This window comes from Panthera onca, chromosome B4 (genome assembly GCF_046562875.1).
Source record: "Panthera onca isolate mPanOnc1 chromosome B4, mPanOnc1 haplotype 2, whole genome shotgun sequence".
NCBI classification, from domain to species: Eukaryota; Metazoa; Chordata; class Mammalia; order Carnivora; family Felidae; genus Panthera; species Panthera onca.
In genome coordinates, this window is record NC_138345.1 from 141,253,762 (window position 1) to 141,270,445 (window position 16,684).

Here is a 16,684-nt window from a genome sequence, read left to right on the forward strand (position 1 = left end):
GCTGTGGTCTTCACTTGCTCTGGACTGTGACTCTTTCTGGGGCTCTGACCTTTCCAGAAAACAGGCCCCCACAGGCCTGTGGGCTGCACTGAGGGGTTGGGGGGATGGGCGGAGAGGGAGATACAGCTGCAGTGGTATCCGCACGGCAGAGGGAGATCCGCACAGCAGTGGTCCCCATGCTCACTTCGCACCTGGGGGCTCCTGAGGTCGGCTTGTGTGCCAAGATGCCCGCTGAGCTCAGGCCCTCTCCTGTGAGCGCCTTCGAGGTCCTGCAGGACCCCTGGCCGCCTAGGCCTGCCTTCCGGTGGCCCTCAGGCGTCCCCTCTGGGCCCTCCATGCCTGAGCACAGTGGCGCTGTCCCAGGGCTAAGCAATGGTGCTCCCTTGCAGGGCTCCCTGCGGACTGCCGTGGGCGCTGGGAGAACTTCGTGGAGGAGACACTGGCGGAGACCAACCGCAGGAACGCTGTGGACCTGGTGAGGGGCTCAGCTGTTCCCGTGGCACGGCATCCGTTGGTGCTGCGGCCATGCCTTCCTGTCCGGTGGTGCGGCGGGGGGTGGGGGGGTGGTGTGGTGTGGGGTGGGTGTGTGTGTGTGTGTGTGTGTCCGTCCGTCCACACGGCCCTGAATGCGTGCAGTGGTCTCTGCCTCTGTGTCCTGAACACCGACTTGGCCTGCCTCGGGCCCCAGTGGCCCCCTAAAGCCTCAGCAGAGCCGGCCTGGCCCCTTGACCCTTCCCTGTCCCCTCAGGAGCCCTAGTGTGTTCTCGAGGGCTCCTGATTCCCGAGGCCTGGTGTGCCCTACACCAAGGGGAGGGGCGAGGGGGCAGCAGCCCCGGGGGCTCACGTCCACCCACTCTGGCTGTTTCAGGTAAGCACCCACCACCTTCACCCCTCGAGTGAGGATGAGGACATGGAGGGCGTTTTCCCTAATGAGCTGTCCCTGCAGCAGGTGCGTGTGGCCGCTCTGCACAAGCTCAGGCAGCCCTTCCCGCCCTTGGCAGCGCTCAGTCTCCAGGGCGTTGCCAGGCTGCTGCGGGAAACAGCCCAGGGGAGTGTGCTTGTCCCCACGCACCAGGCTCGAGCAGGGGAGGGGCCAGACGTGCAGCACCCTCGCCCCTTAATGAGGGGGGAACCCCCAGAGCCACATCGATGAGACCCTTGGGGACCCGGTGGATGACCTTTAAAGTAAACGAGGCTCTTTGGACGCGACCCTGCGTGCATGTCATCCGGTTGGGAGGACCCCGTGAAGCAGCAGAGTGAGCTTTTCCGGGAGCAGCTCCGTCTGAGGCCGCCTTGCGCCCCCCTCCCCGCCAGGCTTTCTCCGAGTACCAGGTCCAGCAGATGACAGCCACCTTTGTGGATCAGTTTGGCTTCAATGACGAGGAGTTTGCAGACCAGGATGACAGTGTCAAGTGAGCTCCCATCATGCTCTCTGGCCCCTAAACCATGTCCACCCCACCTGGGATCCTGTCACCTGGGTGCCTCCCTCCTGTCACCACATCCCACATTTGAGCCTTCACCATCTCCCACCACCTTGTCCCTCTTGGAAAGGAGCTGGGTTCTGCCCATTGTGACCAGGTTCCAGGCCTGCAGGAGGGGCTGGGCTGCAACACCCTCTGGGGAGGCAGATTGTCACCGTGCAGACCAGGGACAGAGGGGCCTGGGTGGAAAACGAGTGAGTGTGAGGAGGGAGGCAGGACGGAGAGCTGCCCCCTTTGTCCGAGGCCCCCATTTACTTACACTCAAGGGGACAGGTGGATGTCCCCGGGGCATCAGGGCATGGATGGTTGCAGGACAAGCCCCAGGTGGCCCCATGCTGACCATGTCCCTTGTTGCTGCAGTGCTCCCTTCGACAGGATTGCTGAGATAAACTTCAGCATCGATGCTGACGAGGACAGTGTGAGTCCACAGCTCCATGCTCATTAGAAGTGGATGGGGACACTGCTGGGTGGGCAGTATGGGGACACAGGGCTGCTTTGTGGAGCCAAGCCCCCCATCCTGGGATCCCCCTGTCTGACTCAGCCCCTCTGGGAGCCCAACCCCCCATCCCATGCCCCCCCTGTCTGGCTCAGCCCCTCCCGGAGCCATTGCCACTATGTGGGTGATGTTGCCTGCAGCCCAGTGCAGCTCTGTTTGAGGCCTGCTGCAGTGACCACATCCAGCCTTTTGACGATGATGAGGAGGATGACATCTGGGAGGACAAGGAGACGCACTGCACTGCCCGAGTGACGGCTAGAGCCAGGTGTGAGGCCCACCTGTCCTCCTCCAGCCTCCTGAGGCAGAGAGGTCCCAGAAGGCTGTGTGTGCACTCCCAGCCCCACGCCAGCCACGATGTTCTGGGTGCACAAGAGGGGACACTCTGGGGCACCCCATGTTGGTGCTGGCTGGTGGCTGCTCTGACCATGTGTCTTTCCCCAGGTTTGGGGGCCCTCACACCTCAGAGAGCTGCTCAAAGAATGGCCTGGAGCGTGGAGGCCAGGACAGGAAGGAGGGCTTGGAAGCAGACAAGGATGTGGCTCTGGCAGGTGCCCCTCTGGCCTCAGCCCAGAAGGAAGGTCCTCGCTTGGAGGGTGGCTCAGAAGGTAGATGCTGGGGACACAGGGTTCAGGCTGGGCAGGGGACTTGGGCAGGGACACAGGCCCTGGCCTGTGCATGGTGGTGGTGGTGGGGGGTGTTCTGCCGTGGGCCTGCTGTCTGTTGTCTGCAGACTCTGTGCCCAAGCTTGCAGGTGATGCTCCAGAAGGCAGCAGTATCCCCACAACCCCCGGCTGTGCCAATGCAGGATTGGTAGCAGATGCTTTGGCCCAGATCTTGGCTGCCCCCCTGCCCCCTGTCGAGGTCACTCTGCCACATTGCCATGGCTGGTGGCCGGCCGGTGTCCACTGGTCTTGTCGGGGAAGGCATGCCCTGCGGCACTTCTTGCGGAGCCCCAGGGCTGTGAAGGCAGGTGGGGCTCACCTGTGGGTCAGGGCTGCCTGGACGGCTGTGTCTCCCCCCAGCAGGCGCCTCGTGGGCAGTATTTGAGGAGACGGTGAACTCGCCAGTGCCGGTTCCAGGAGTGGCGGTGGATGTGGGTTCCGGCGTGTGGGCATCCAGCACTCCCAGCCCTTCGGCTTTGGAGGAAAAAGGCTGGGCCAAGTTCACCGACTTCCAGCCTTTCTGCTGGTGAGGTGGGGCGGGCCAGGAGGTCACCCCATCTGCCTCTGGGGGTGGCATCTCCCTGGCCGGGGCTCAGCCTTGCCTTCCACAGCTCCGAGTCGGGGCCCAGGTGCAGCTCCCCGGTGGACACGGGCCACGGCGGTGCCCAGGATAGCCTGACCCAGGGCCCAGAGAGGACCCGTGAGTAGGAGGGGCTCTGAGCACAGGCAGTGGGAGGATGTAGCCAAGACCCCACTGTGGCTCCCTGTCCCCCTGGTGATACTGGGGTTTGCACATCTCCCAGAGGGCCCAGGCATAGGGCGGGTAGCCCTCGGGGTGTGCATGTCACTGGCCTGCACCCATCTGTGCTGCCAGGGCCTCTGGCGGACAGTGAGGGCCTTCCCAACCCAGGCCAGTCTCCCCAGGCCTTGCTTTCTCCATGCAGGTCACCTGAGTGCACTGTGCCACCTCAGTGGCCGTTATGGGGCCTGTTCAAGGTCCTTGACCCTGTGCCCCTCATCAGACAGGCTTGGAAGCTCCACAGGGTGTCAGAGCCACACCGAGAGGGAGTTAGAAGTCACAGGGCTAAGTGGGGGCCCTCCTGGCCTGGGGGAGGAGAGCCCCTTTGTACAGTTCCTGTAAATACACAGATGCACGTGTGGGCTTAAGGACCCTGAGACCGCGCCCTGCGGCCCCTCCGTCCTCAGCTCCCTATCCTGTAGTAGGCCCAGCTTCCCCATGTGCCTGGAACGCGTGTGTCACCAGGAAGGCCCCCCCAGTGGTTTCCGACAACACTGAGGATGAGCAGAAGATGGCAGGTGCCTTGGAGACTGTCAGCATGGGTCCCAGCCGGGAGACCCCCCTGCTGCCTGCGTCAGTCCCCAGGTGTGCAGGGTCCCTAGGTCCCCAGCACTCTGCTCACCTAATGCCCTGCTGGCCCTGTGACCCTGAGGATGCTGACTTTTGGGGGGTGGGGGGGGGGTAGGGATGCCTGTTCGTCTAAGTGGAAGCTCGGGGTCAGGGATGCTTTCTTCACACAGGGAGAGCACAGGGGCTGAATGTCCCGCCTTGGGGACTTGGGGATGGGGCTGCCCCAGATGGTGGGGAGGGGCCGTGGCCTCTCAGGCAGGAGGGAGGGTCTCTGAGGACGTCCTTGGGTCACAGGAGTCCTGACTGGGGGCATCCTCCCTGCAAGCTCCCCTGCACACATCCCTCCTTCACCCACAGGAAGGCCCAGGCCTTTGGGATCCGTCATTGGATGGACAGACCCCTCCTGGCTGGGCACGGTGGGGAGGCAAGCTGCATAAGGAGCTGTGAAAATAGGGAACTGGGGGCCAGTGGGGCACTTGAAAGAGAAGGATGGTGGAGCTGAAGTTTACAGGGGCGAGGGGGGGGGGGGCAGTCCCCCAGCAGGAGAGGACAAGGACCAGATGTGTGACAGTGGGAACAGCCGTGGAGTCTCCTTCCCCCTACCCCCCAGCCCGCTGCCCCAGCCCTGGTGGTCCCGCAGGTTTGGGGCTCAGTCCATCCCATTGGTGGCGGTCCAGCTCTGGCTCACAGCATGCTCGTTCTCAGGACCCCAGACAATAAGGCCTGTCCCTCAGGGGGCACAGCTAGGAGCCAGCGGGGCCAGGCAAGGAGGCAGGGCCCCAGGCCCCTGAGTGGTGATCCTTGGGTTAAAGGCATACGTGGTTCTTGAATGGGTTTAATACCTTCTCAAAGTGCAGAATCATTGCAAGTCTCAAAGCCTCTTCCTCTTTTCCTAACTTCCCTGCCTAAAAACCAGCTTTGCTCTGAGAAGCAAATTATGTTCTGAAAGCAAGTGGGCCATTTCCGGAGCTGCCTGCAGGACTCTGGTCCCAGCCTGCCTGTGGGTGAGCCCTCAGGCTGTGCCCACCTAGGCCAACACCTGGTCACCAGGCTTTAATGTAGGGCGTTTCTTATGCTGCCCGTGGCTCCCCCACCCTCACCAGCTCCCAGGGGTCCTTGTACGGTTGGAGCTGACCTTATACGTAATTGAAGCAAGCACTGGGCAGGTGTGGGCTGAATGGAGGAGCCATGGGCTCGCTCTCCTGGGCTGCGGCAAGAAGGGCTGTAAAGACCAGAGCCCGGCACTGGGGCTGGTGTCCTGAGGCCACTGGTTCTTGACCTTTCCAGTTACAGGAGGGACCATTTCTGGGCACATGGCCCATGGGCTGCCTTTAAAAAATTTTTTTTAACATTTATTTATTATTGAGAGACAGACACAGAGAGTGAGCAGGGGAGGGGTAGAGAGAGGCAGAGACACAGAATCTGAAGTAGGCTCCAGACTCTGAGCTGTCCGCACAGAGCCTGGCTTGAACTCACAAACTGTGAGATCATGACCTGAGCCGAAGTCAGACGCTCAGCCGACTGAGCCACCCAGGCGCCCCCCATGGGCTCTCTCAAGTGGGCTGGGTGTGGTGCAGTTAGTGAGGGTCGCTGGAAGTATTGAGGGGAGCATGTTGCATACCGGGGTGGGGGGTGGGGGGTGGGGAGCTGTCTGGAGAGAGACCAGCTCAGGGCAAGCACTACCTGGAAGGTCTGAGGTCTCGGTGGACAGGCAGGTGATCTCTGGTGTTTGTGGAACTTGGGTGGTGGTGGGGGGGGGGGGGTGGGGGTGGTGGCGCAGAACCACACTGGAACCCAGAGCCCAGGTAACTGGAGCCTGTGTCTGCCGTACAGGGCTGAGTGCACCGCCAGCACGCTGTCAGACCCCACCTCCCCTGCACCTGCAGAAGCAACCTTCCCCCCAGCTGTGGCTGTCCCCCCTGAGGCTGCTGTGGCGGCCACCACGGCGCCGGGCAAGGCCAGCCCCGCCCCAGCTGCCCTGCCAGTTGCTCCGGTGTTGAGCGGGGCGGTTCCAACAGGGCCCGTAGCGGCCATCACCGCTGCAGCCCCATCCACGTGCACAGCAGCCATCCTGGGGACAGCGACAAAAGACAGGTGAGCCGGTCAGGCTGGGGGAAGGGGACCGGACGGGACCCTTGGGACCAAGGGCTCTAACCCCCCACTCGTCTTCCCGCAGGAAGATGGACGCACCACCACCTGCAGGAGCCACCTTGAACGGCCCCGTGTGATGCTGCTGCTGCCCAGCCGTGGCGCGCCCTTAATCGAGAAAACTACCTGGTGATGCAATTTGTCTTTTTTAGTTTAATTTAATTTTATTTTAAAATAAATGCTGCATTGGTAAAGCTGGCAGTTGGAACCAGTTGGACAGCCCAGCCTGCGTCTCTCCTGCCTGACCCCACGTGGGCCTCGAGTCCAGCGAGTCCAGCTCCGCGCACAGCAATAAGGCCTCAGATGTGCGCTCTGCCGGCGGGAGCCAGGGGCCAGAGCCCCAAGACACCGTGCGGACTGGGGGCCACGACGGGCATGGACGTCACAGGCTCTAAGCCTCGGTTTTTACTGATTATTATTTTTTTTAAACAAACGCAGGAAAGAGCCACGTGTTTGCACTTTTGTGTCCAGCCACAACGAAGGGTCTCCCTGGCTCTGGGGACAAATGTGGGTCTGGAGCTGGACTGGCCAGACAGGGTCTTAGCTGCCCAGTGGCCCTGGGAGCCGGCCTTGAGCCAGGCTGCGAAATTTGACTGCCTTAAAATAAGACCCTCACGGCCCGGTGGGCAGTTGGGGCACCTGGCAGGGGCTGGCCATGGGCGTGCAGGATAGGGGCACGGGGGGTGCAGAGACTGGCTTCGGCGATGCCAGGTGGGGTGGGGGGGGGGGGGGGGTGGTGCACCTGTCGGGGAGGGCAGGGCCAGGCCATGCTGTCCTGGAGGGGTCTGCAGGATTATTTTATGTTGAGTCCATTTTTAATGTTCTGATAATCTGACAGGGCACCCGAGACCCCCAACTCCCAATAAAAGCTGTGTTATTATTCTTACTGACAAACCTGTGTGTTGTTCAGCCGTAGGCCCTGGAGCCCTAGCCTGGCCGGCAGCAGGGGGGGTCACTGCTGCCTCCGCCCCGCGTTGGCAGTAGTGTCTCAGAACTGATGCAAGTTGAGAGCTTTTTTTCTTTGTAAAACAGGCTCTGCCTACAGCCGACCCAAGGGCCACCTGGTCCTCACCAGCCAGGCAGCAGGGGCAGCCAGCAGGGCCTCCCTGGTCACGGAGGGCCTGGATGTGGGTCTGTGTACTCATCAGTGCCTCCATTCCTCCTAAGCAGCTGTGGTCCTGCGCTGACCTCGCCCTGTGGCCCCTGCTTTGGTGACTTCTGACCTCCTCTCTTGAGACAGCCTCCGTGTGAAATCAGGCAGGCACAGGACCCCAGGTGTGGATCTCCTGGGTGTTGGGAACCTTAGTCCAACAGCTATCCACTATGTGACCCAGAGAGAACCCGGGGGCTCTCCTCACAACTCACCTGATACCACCAGTGGGTCCTTCCTGTGCCTGTGTCCACACCTGCTCACCTCCCACCTGACAGGTGCTACCTACCACCTGTCAGGCCCCTCCACACCACCAGCCCCTCTGGCTGGGAATCTGACTCACCACCGTCCCAGACCACCGTGGAATGTTCTTGGCTTATGTGACACCTACACCCCGATCCCACACACCCCACCTGACAGGCACCTGGTACAGGTAGGGCTCTGGTCCCGGTGGGACTCACGTTTGTGTGGGGAAGGAGGAGAGTGATCACAGTGGCACCCATCATGCCCCGGACAGAGGCCAGGGTGCAGGGAAGGGGGTGGGCAGGCATCTGGAGCAAACTTCCCAGAGCCCCCACCCCCCAAACATAAGGAGCCCCCCACTCCTCAGGATCTCCCTCCCAGATTCCCTCCCATCGACTCTCATCTGATCAGGGAACAAACAAATCTCAGCCACCCATCCTCCAGCCATTCTGACTCTGCTCTCCGGACAGCCTTCTGGGGGCCACACAAATGGCCGATACCAGCTCCCCTTAGTGAACTCCTGCCCTCCTCACGTCACACCTCTAGATGGCCACCTTCTGTCTGAGGGCTGCTTGGGTGGGGACGGGGGAGGTGTCTTTCTCTTCGGCTGTGCCAGCCCCAAGGCCACCCCTGAGGGTGACTGGGCACCAAGCTAGGCCCTGATGAAGCTGCCTCCACCCCCAGGGCCATGGATTCCCTAGCAGCAGAACTCGGCCCCCACACGGTGGCCCTGGGTCCTGGACCGAGTGGGTGGCGGGTGGCGGTGCTCTGGGCAGGGCGAGGACACACAGGCATGTGGTGGTGTTAGTTTCTCTCTTTATAGACTCTGGTTCTAGGAACAGGGTGCCTGCGGTTGGCCAGCTGGGACCAGCACGCTGACGGGCAGGGGGGCTGGGCAGGAGCGGTCTATTTACAGGCCCGCCGCAAGGGCTGTACCATGGCCGCCTCCCGGCCGGCGCTCACCCATAACTCCAAAATAAGTTAGAGCTGGCCAGGTGGGCGGGGGCGGGCAGGGGGCGGGAGCTGGCAGGGACTGTACACATAAGTTTGGGGGCGGGACCTCAATACTGTCGAGGGTGGGGGCTGTAAACATGGCCGGGGGGCCCTGCCCACCCCTAGTGGTCTCTAACGACTGGACGCAGAGCAGCCGGGGCAGAGCTGGGCTCAGGCATCCGACAGGCAGCTCTGGATCTGGTCCACCCACTGCTGGGCTGAGGGCACGTCCTGGGCACAGAAGTTGTAAACGCGACGCGTCGTCTTCACCTGGGGATGGCGGGTTGCTGACTCCACAGTCCCACCCCCACAGAGCACCCCGCCCCCCGCCATCCCTGGGCCCTGGCCACAGCTCACGTCAAAGAAGGCTTTCTCGTCCACGGTCTTGGGGGCCCCCATGGTAGGAGTGCCAGGAGCCACTGCTTCCACTTCGGCCAGATCGATGACACCCTTGCACTCCGTATCCACACGGTGGTCATAGTAGCGGAGCTGAGGGGTGGGGTGGGGAGAGCAGGAAGTCAGGGCACAGCCCCTCCCTCTCCCGAACTGCTAACCTCTTTCCGCCCCCCTCCAGCCCACCGACCACTCACCTGGTGCTTGGTCTTGTCCAGAACGAACCAGCGGGCCTTCCAGGGCTTCATGAAGGCCCCCTTCTTGTACAGGGTACCCTCGTAGGACCTGAATTCACAGCAGAACCAGGGACTGGCTGGCCATGAGGGCCTGGACAAGCCCAGACACTAGCAGTTCCCACCCCAACCCTCGAACCAGACCAGCCCCAGAAGCAAGACCCAAGGCTCCTGCCCCCAAAGAGCCCCAAGGCTGGACTGGCCAGGAAGGCCACGAAGCAGCCTTGGGTTTGTTCCTAGTAAGGAGATGGAAAAGCAGCCCCCCACCCCTCACCTCTGGCATGACCGACACCAGAGAGGGTCCCGCATCAGGACCTCAGAGCAGCAGCCCCACATGTAGCAGGTAGGTCTGGGGAGGTAACTGTAGCAACAGGGCCCCCCTCTCCAGGCCTGGAAAGTAGGATGCGGTCTGCCAGGCCCCAACCTCACCCGGTACCTTGCCTACCCTCACAGGTGCCCCACAGCCGCTGCCCCTCTGCTCCTCTGCAGCCGCCATGGCTCAGCTGTGCTCACTGACTGGTTCTATGGCCCAAACCCCTTCTAAGCCCTCCCGCTTTTCCCTAGCAACTGTCAGCTTGTGCTCGGCCACTGTTACGGCGCCCCCCACAGATCCACCTAAGAAAGGGCTACAGTTCCCCAGGGGCTCCCACCCCCAATCTGAGAGCTGTCCAGCACCCAGAGCCCCCAGCGCGGAGGACCCCACGCTGACGCGGGAGGTGGGAGGTGTGCTCACACCTGTTCTCACTCTCAGCTGTCTGGAACTGGCTGTACAAGGTGCTGGTGCTGCGGCGGGCGGCCTGCCGGGAGCCGGATGCCGTTGAGCCGCTGCTCTGGTCGCTGTCCAGGCTGAGGCTCAGAGTGGAGCCCACAGGCCCCTCCTGCAGGTACACACCTAGCGAGCGGCGGTGGTGGGGCACGCTGGACACCAGCAGGGAGCTGGGGGTGCCCTGGGGGCAGGAAGAGGGCCTGTGTCAGGGCCGGTGGCCTCCACTTGTCCTGACAGCAAGCTCACCCTGGCCACCCACGCCCACTCACACGTCCATCTGGCCGGCCTTCCAGGCGCTGTGCAGCCTTCACCCGGTCCCAGGTGTCCTTCCAGCGCTCAGGGGGTCGCCCCAGCTCCGTCTCCAGCCGCTGTAGCTCCTGGGGGAGAGTTGGAGAACTAAAATTATTCAGAAGAAAATATCCAGACTGGGGGCGCCTGGGTAGCTCAGTCGGTTGAGCGTCTGACTTCAGCCCGGGTCATGATCTCGCTGTCCGTGAGTTCGAGCCCTGCGTCGGGCTGTGTGCTGACCGCTCAGAGCCTGGAGCCTGTTTCAGGTTCTGTGTCTCCCTCTCTCCCTGCCCCTCCCCCCACTCATGCTCTGTCTCTGTCAATAATAAACAAACGTTAAAAAAAAAAAATCAAAAAACAATATCCAGACTGAAACATGAAAAGACATAATCATGGAGAACAGGAAAGTGAAGTGACAGACTGGAGCACTAAGTGGGTTAAGGGTAGGGGGATGGGCAAAAACCATGATTTGGGCGCACCTGGGTGGCTCAGTCGGTTGAGCATCCAACTCCTGATTTCGAATCAGGTCATGATCTCATGGTTCATAAATTCAAGCCCCACGGCGGGCTCTGTGCAGACAGTATGGAGCCTGCTTGGGATCCAACCCTTCCCCCCCCCCCCCCGCCCCCCAATCAATCTCTCTCTCAAAAATAAACATTAAAAAAAAATAAAAATTAAGAAAACAGTTATTTGGAGACAACAAAAGCTATTTCTGCAAAACTAGCAGGAGGCAACAAGCAACATAATAACCAAGCACTACAAACCCCAAACGAGATAAGCTACACACACACACACACACACACACACACACTCCTGGATATTAGAGAAAAATGGCTAAAAAGCAAAAAGAAAATCCCAAAACCAGCCAGAAAAAAAAAAAAAAAAAAGCTATGTTCTCTTCAAAAGAGCAAGAATGTCATTGCCAGGTGACAACATTTTCAGCCACGACACAGTGACTCAGTCCTTGGCTAATCCTCCTGCCATGAGCAGCTACAGAACTGGACAAGAACAGGAAGTCGTTTACAGATGTTGGACAGTCAGCAGTGTAGCACTGAAACCCTGGGATGGGACCACACCAGGGAGCCCTATAATCTTCTAGCTCTTTGCCTGGCCAGAATGCCAGGAGGTGGAGCCCAAGCAGAGCACTGCGTCCTGAGTTAAGGAGGCAGAGATGTGGGGCTTGGGGATGCTGACACACATGGGTCTACAGGGTGGCATGTGAGAGGGGAAGGAGCGGCACACAGAGCAGGAACCCTAGAAATCCAGAGGCCTCCTGGAGCCTTTGGCCAAAGTGAACTGTCAGGTGCCAGGCAAGATGTCACAAGGCCTGGCAGAGAGCAGTTATAGGAAGCTGTGAGCTAAATCCAAACTCTGGAGGTTACACAACCTGCAGGAAGATGCCGGGGATTCCCAACAGCCAGAGTGGATACCCTCGCTGAAGATCCCAAACCTTTAACTGAAACCCTGGAGAGGCCATGTCTGAGTCGGCCTCCTCTAACTCTAGGAGGAGAGCTTCTCTGGAACTGCCCTAATAAAGCCGAAGAACAACCCTTGAAAAAAAGATCTAAGTGACCCACAAGTTCATCAACTGAATGCAAGAATAAAACTCAAGACGCTTTAAAGGAAGACCACATAATCCTGATCCTCAACAATGCAGAATCCCCAATTACAAAAAACTTACAAAAAAAATTATTAGACAAAAAGGCCGGAAAATGAGGTCCATAGTTAGGTGAAAAGTTGAAAGAAACAGACCCAGAAAAGATACGGGTACTGGAATTACCACGTAAGAAATTCAAAACAGTTGTTATAAATATGTTTCAGATGTATAGTAAAAGATGGACACAATGGTTGAGCAGACGAGAATCTCTACAGGGAATGGAAACTATATTTAAAAAAAGAAGCAAATAGAAATTCTGGGGCTGAAAATATCTAAAATGAAAAATTCATTAGGTGAATATTAAATGTAAGTAGATACTAAACGTTAGAAGAGAGCAGTGAACTTGAAGGTAGGGTTGTGGAAATCATTCAAAATGAATAGCAAAGACAAAAAAAAATCAGAAGGAAAAAACAAAACACAGCCTCAGGGGCCAATGGGACAATCAAGTCCCAGAGGAAAGGAGGGAGACATGGTGCAGAAAAAACTTTTTAAAGAAATAATAGCCTTGAGGCGCCTGGGTGGCTGAGGCGTCTGACTTTGGCTCAGGTCATGATCTCCGCAGTTCGCAGGTTCGAGCCCCGCGTCGGGCTCTGTGCTGACAGCTCGGAGCCTGGAGCCTGGAGCCTGGAGCCTGCTTCGGATTCTGTGTCTCCCTCTCTGTCTGACCCTCCCCTGCTCACACTGTCTCTGTCTCTCCCTCTCTCTCAAAAATAAACATTAAAAAAAAAAAAAAAATAGCCTAAAATGCATTAAATTTGATGGAAACTATCATCCCACACAGATCTAAAAAGCTGAAAGAGCTCCAAGCAGGATGAACAGAAAAACCCCAAATGAGGGGCTCCCAGCTGGCTCAGGCAGAGCAGCACACAACTCGATCTGGGGGTTGTGAGTTTGAGGCCCGTGCTGGACGTAGAGATAAATAAAGAAAACTTCATAAAAAAATAAGGACACAACAGGCCCAGAGCCAAAACCCATTTTGCTTCTCCGAGCTCTCTGCTAGGCTGGGCTGCCACTTGCCGCAGATCTGGCCTCAGCTTCTTGATGTCTCTCTCCCTTCTTTGGCCAAAAGCGCACTAAGTTGTCTCCAAGGTCAAAGCGTCCGGCAGACAATGGCAAGGCAGAGCCAGCAGAAATGGACAGCTGGTTCCATGGCAAACGTGGTAATTCGGCGTCAGCTAGTGCAGCCGCTCTGCCGTGCGGGTGCATACGGCGACCAGAGAGAGAGGGACGGAACCACAGGAATGGAGGGATCAGTAACTGTCCCAGCTGGCGGGATACTGGATTGTTGCAGAACCAACCTGTAAACGATGCCAAGCAAAAGCACTGTGCACCTATTAAAATACGGCGTGACTGAAGAAATAAAGTACATTGGAGACTTTCAAAACAGAGACACAACACAGACGTTTCCAGGTAAACAGAAGTTGAGGGAACTATCACTGGCAGACCTGCGTCACCAGAAATGCCCGAAGTTCTTTGGGCTGAAGAGAAATGAAACCAGGTCAGATCGACACTGGAAATAGCAAATACAGAAGGCTTTTTCCTCATTTTCTAATTTTTTTCGAAACAAAGTTGACTACATAAAACACAGTATGCACCATGTGCTTCCATCATATGTAGAAGAAAAACACGTGAGGACAGAAGGGGGTGAGCGGGCGGCACTCCTGTACGTCCCGTGTAGAAGGTGGCACAGCCAACCCAAGACAGACTGTACCTGCGGACGCTGACGGCCACGAAAACGAACACAGGGAGGTACAGCTCAAAAGCGGAGCACAGGAGGTGGCCGAATACTGTAAAATGATCAATTGTTACGAGGGAAAAAACAGCAGGAGTTCAAGCCCCGCATTAGGTGTGGAGATTACTTAAAAAAAAAAAAAAAAGAAAAAAGAAAAAAAAAAAAAGAAGAAGTTAGGCCTCAACCCAACCATGTCAATAGCTGTGTAAAGATACTAAAAATTTCAATAAACTGTCAGATTGGATAAAAATAACACCGCATGCTGAGTACAAGACACTGAGCTTAAACATTAAGACACAGACCAGTCAGAATTAAAAGTATAGACGACGACAGGCCACACGACGCTGGTTGTAAGGAAGCTAAGCACGATTCGCATCAGGTTCCAAGACCACGAGTGTCGTCAGAGATAAAGAGGGTCTCTTCTGCTCTCTGTGCTTGTGGGTCGCCTCTGTCCACTAAACCATGACCCTGTGTTCCCGCAAACCCCAGGTGACAGGTGCCTTTAGGCCAGGCCGGGTGCTGGATTGACATACGTTACTTTGTTCACACCTCACCGTCTCCCCGACGGCCAGGAGTCGACATCCTCTTCCCAGAATGAAACCAGCTCCAAAGTGCTTAGGTAACCCTCCCACCCCCCCTGCCCAGAGCTACACAGCCAGTGGACGGGAACGGAATGCAGATCCTGTGTCCTGGGTGTGAGGCCCGCCACGGAGCACTCTGGCAGCTGGATGCCACCCGCTGTCACACCTCAGGCCTCACACCCACAGCCCCACAGCCTATCTCACAGGGCTCTCTTCCCTCTCCCAGGGCGCCTCTGCCCTGGGGGGATCCTGACTCCTGAGGCCCAACGGCAGAGAACAGCAGAGGGGAAGGCGAGAGAGACCCTAAACGTCAACCCCAAGCTTCCAGGCCCACGGGGCCAGAGAGAAGCCAAAAGAACTGCTCGCGCTGGGGTGCGTGGGGCAGGCTGGGCCTGGGTTGTGGCCAACAGCCAGGTGCACCCAGGGAACAGGTGCAGCAGTCTGAGGGAGGGCAGGAACGGTCCCTGGGAAAACCCGTGGTCCCTGAGGGTCGACTGCACAGGTGATCAGAGACAGCGCCTGGGCCCGGAGCAAAGAAGCTGTGCCCTGAGACCCAGGAGTCCCGGCCAATGGCCACTGGACATCAGTGCCCGCAGACACGACCCAGTGTGGGGTGGGGGGAGGGCAGGGGGCTGCACACACCTCCAGGAGGCGCGAGATGGCATCTGGCTGGGCTCGGGGGCGGCTGTCGTAGCAGGGCCACACTACACGACGCCGGCTCTGCGGGGCTCCCCCATCGGGCCGCTCTTCTTCTGGGGGCTCAGGGGGCCCCTGGGCCAGCTCCCAGTCATAGGGCGGGCCCTCGGCCAGCGTCTCCTCGGTGTAGAAGTCCCACACCTTCAGGTTGGACACGTTGCTGTAGGGCCGCAGGACCTGGGGGTGGGTCCGGCGTGAGGAGCTGGGCTGGAAGGCGCCCACCCGCCCCTACCAGACGCCGGCTCACCTCTGTGTCCTCGGGCGCGTACATGTAGTTGTAGAACACAGGCGTCCTCTTGCTCAGCCGGTCCACGTACTCCCACACGGACCTGCACGCCTGCTGGCCCCTGCGCTCTCCCTTCTCCTCGTACAGCAGCCCTGCAGGGGCAGCGCTGAGCCCCGGCCGCCCACCAGGCCAGCCCCAGCCGCCCAGCCGCGCCCCGAGGCCCAGCCCTGCCCCATACCCAGCTCGATGCGCTCGTAGTCCGAATCGAGCAGAAAGGTCCTGAAGCGGCGGGACGCGTGGTGGTAGCCAAGGAACTTGAGGTAGAAGGGGCTGAACTCGAACTCCATGGGGAACTGCAGGTAGACCTGCGTGAGGCGATGGGTCAGGGGTCAGGCGCCAGGGGCCGGCAGGCGTGGCGCCCACACGCGGCCACCCGCTTACCTGGTGCACACAGTCCAGGAACTGCAGGAAGACGGGCGTGAGGCCGCTGCTCTGCCCAGCCAGGGTGTGGGCCCCGCGGTGGCTGAAGCGATGGCCGAACGACAGCCACTCCTTCTCCACCAGCAGGCGGAAGCCCTCCAGGGTGCGGTAGAAGGGATCTGACAGCAGCTGCACCAGAGACACCACCTGCCGGCACCGGCCTGCCTGTCAGGAGGGCGTCCGTCCGGGGGACCTGGTCCCGGCTGGCCCCGGCGCCCAGCACGCACCTGGGTGGTGATGTCCCAGCCGTCCTCCAGGCTCACCAGGACGGAGGAGCCCGAGTCGAGGAGCTCCACCACCAGCACCGAGACCTGCAGCAGCTTGTGGATCTGCACGGACGGGCGGCCCCTCAGCACCTCCCGAGGCCCACGCGCAGGCCTGGGAGACACTCCCCGTCCTGGAGGTGCCCGGCCCCTCGCGGCCTCCCTCCAGCAGACGGCACCACCACCCCAGTGGGACGTGTCCATCACCCCCTCCCAGGGCCCAACACCGTCAGAAGAGCGAGCCAAACCCCATCTGCCCTTGGCTCTGGATGAACAGGCACCCCCACGCCACCCCCCCCCACCCCCCCCCCCCCGACCCCGGCCACAGCGGGGGCAGGGCTCAGAGACCTGGGTCAACCACTCCGAGTCCTCCAGCGAGCGTAGGAAGGAGGCAGGGCCGGGCTCGGCGGCAGGGCAGCCGGGGACACATGCCTTCAGCAGCTTTTTGAAGCTGGCCTTCACCTGCCGTGCCTCAAACACCTCGATGGGCACCAGCTCCCACTGCTGCAAGGGATCTGGCCGCACGCCCTGAAGAAGGCCAGCTATGGTGAGATGCGCCCGGGGGCCTGTGCCCCTGCCTGGCCCTGTGCCTCCACCCCGGTCACCTTGAGCTGGGCTTTGTCCCCAATGATGTAGAGGGCTGCACGCTGAGGCCGCAGAAAGCCTGGGTCAGGGGGGGCCCCATTAGCCTGGGGAGGGGTCAGCATGTCTCTGCCTGCCAGCCGGGAGCCCACATCAACGCCGAGCCCGCCGCTGCGCCCGCTGGCCCGGACACTGCCCCATTTACCTGTGCAAAGAAACCAGATGAGTGCCTGAGTGGGCCTGGA

At 59.6% G+C, this 16,684-nt stretch overlaps 2 protein-coding genes across 10 annotated transcripts in view; one reads left to right on the forward strand and one right to left on the reverse strand.

The window, feature by feature from the left end:
- Positions 1-6,350, forward strand: part of PPP6R2 (protein phosphatase 6 regulatory subunit 2) — an 80,575-nt gene extending 74,225 nt beyond the window's left edge. For 3 of the 7 annotated variants that reach the window (XM_078449235.2, XM_078449236.1, XM_060656025.3), the window contains 11 exons: positions 390-475; positions 869-949; positions 1,315-1,412; positions 1,842-1,899; positions 2,118-2,242; positions 2,419-2,582; positions 3,000-3,165; positions 3,251-3,339; positions 3,861-4,023; positions 5,842-6,102; positions 6,185-6,350. In XM_078449235.2, the coding sequence (XP_078305361.1) occupies positions 390-475; positions 869-949; positions 1,315-1,412; positions 1,842-1,899; positions 2,118-2,242; positions 2,419-2,582; positions 3,000-3,165; positions 3,251-3,339; positions 3,861-4,023; positions 5,842-6,102; positions 6,185-6,236 (1,343 nt within the window). In that variant the 3' untranslated portion in view covers positions 6,237-6,350. The remainder of the gene's footprint in view (positions 1-389; positions 476-868; positions 950-1,314; positions 1,413-1,841; positions 1,900-2,117; positions 2,243-2,418; positions 2,583-2,999; positions 3,166-3,250; positions 3,340-3,860; positions 4,024-5,841; positions 6,103-6,184) is intronic. The other 4 variants (XM_078449237.1, XM_078449238.2, XM_078449239.2 and 1 more) reach the window with 4 other exon arrangements.
- SBF1 (SET binding factor 1) overlaps positions 6,290-16,684 on the reverse strand; it is a 30,312-nt gene continuing 19,917 nt past the window's right edge. For all 3 annotated transcript variants that reach the window (XM_078449234.2, XM_078449233.2, XM_078449232.2), the window contains 12 exons: positions 16,463-16,644; positions 16,206-16,385; positions 15,822-15,923; positions 15,556-15,741; positions 15,353-15,479; positions 15,136-15,266; positions 14,835-15,065; positions 10,204-10,311; positions 9,904-10,115; positions 9,133-9,220; positions 8,900-9,031; positions 6,290-8,812 (listed from right to left, as the gene is read on the reverse strand). In XM_078449234.2, the coding sequence (XP_078305360.1) occupies positions 8,714-8,812; positions 8,900-9,031; positions 9,133-9,220; positions 9,904-10,115; positions 10,204-10,311; positions 14,835-15,065; positions 15,136-15,266; positions 15,353-15,479; positions 15,556-15,741; positions 15,822-15,923; positions 16,206-16,385; positions 16,463-16,644 (1,778 nt within the window). In that variant the 3' untranslated portion in view covers positions 6,290-8,713. The remainder of the gene's footprint in view (positions 8,813-8,899; positions 9,032-9,132; positions 9,221-9,903; positions 10,116-10,203; positions 10,312-14,834; positions 15,066-15,135; positions 15,267-15,352; positions 15,480-15,555; positions 15,742-15,821; positions 15,924-16,205; positions 16,386-16,462; positions 16,645-16,684) is intronic.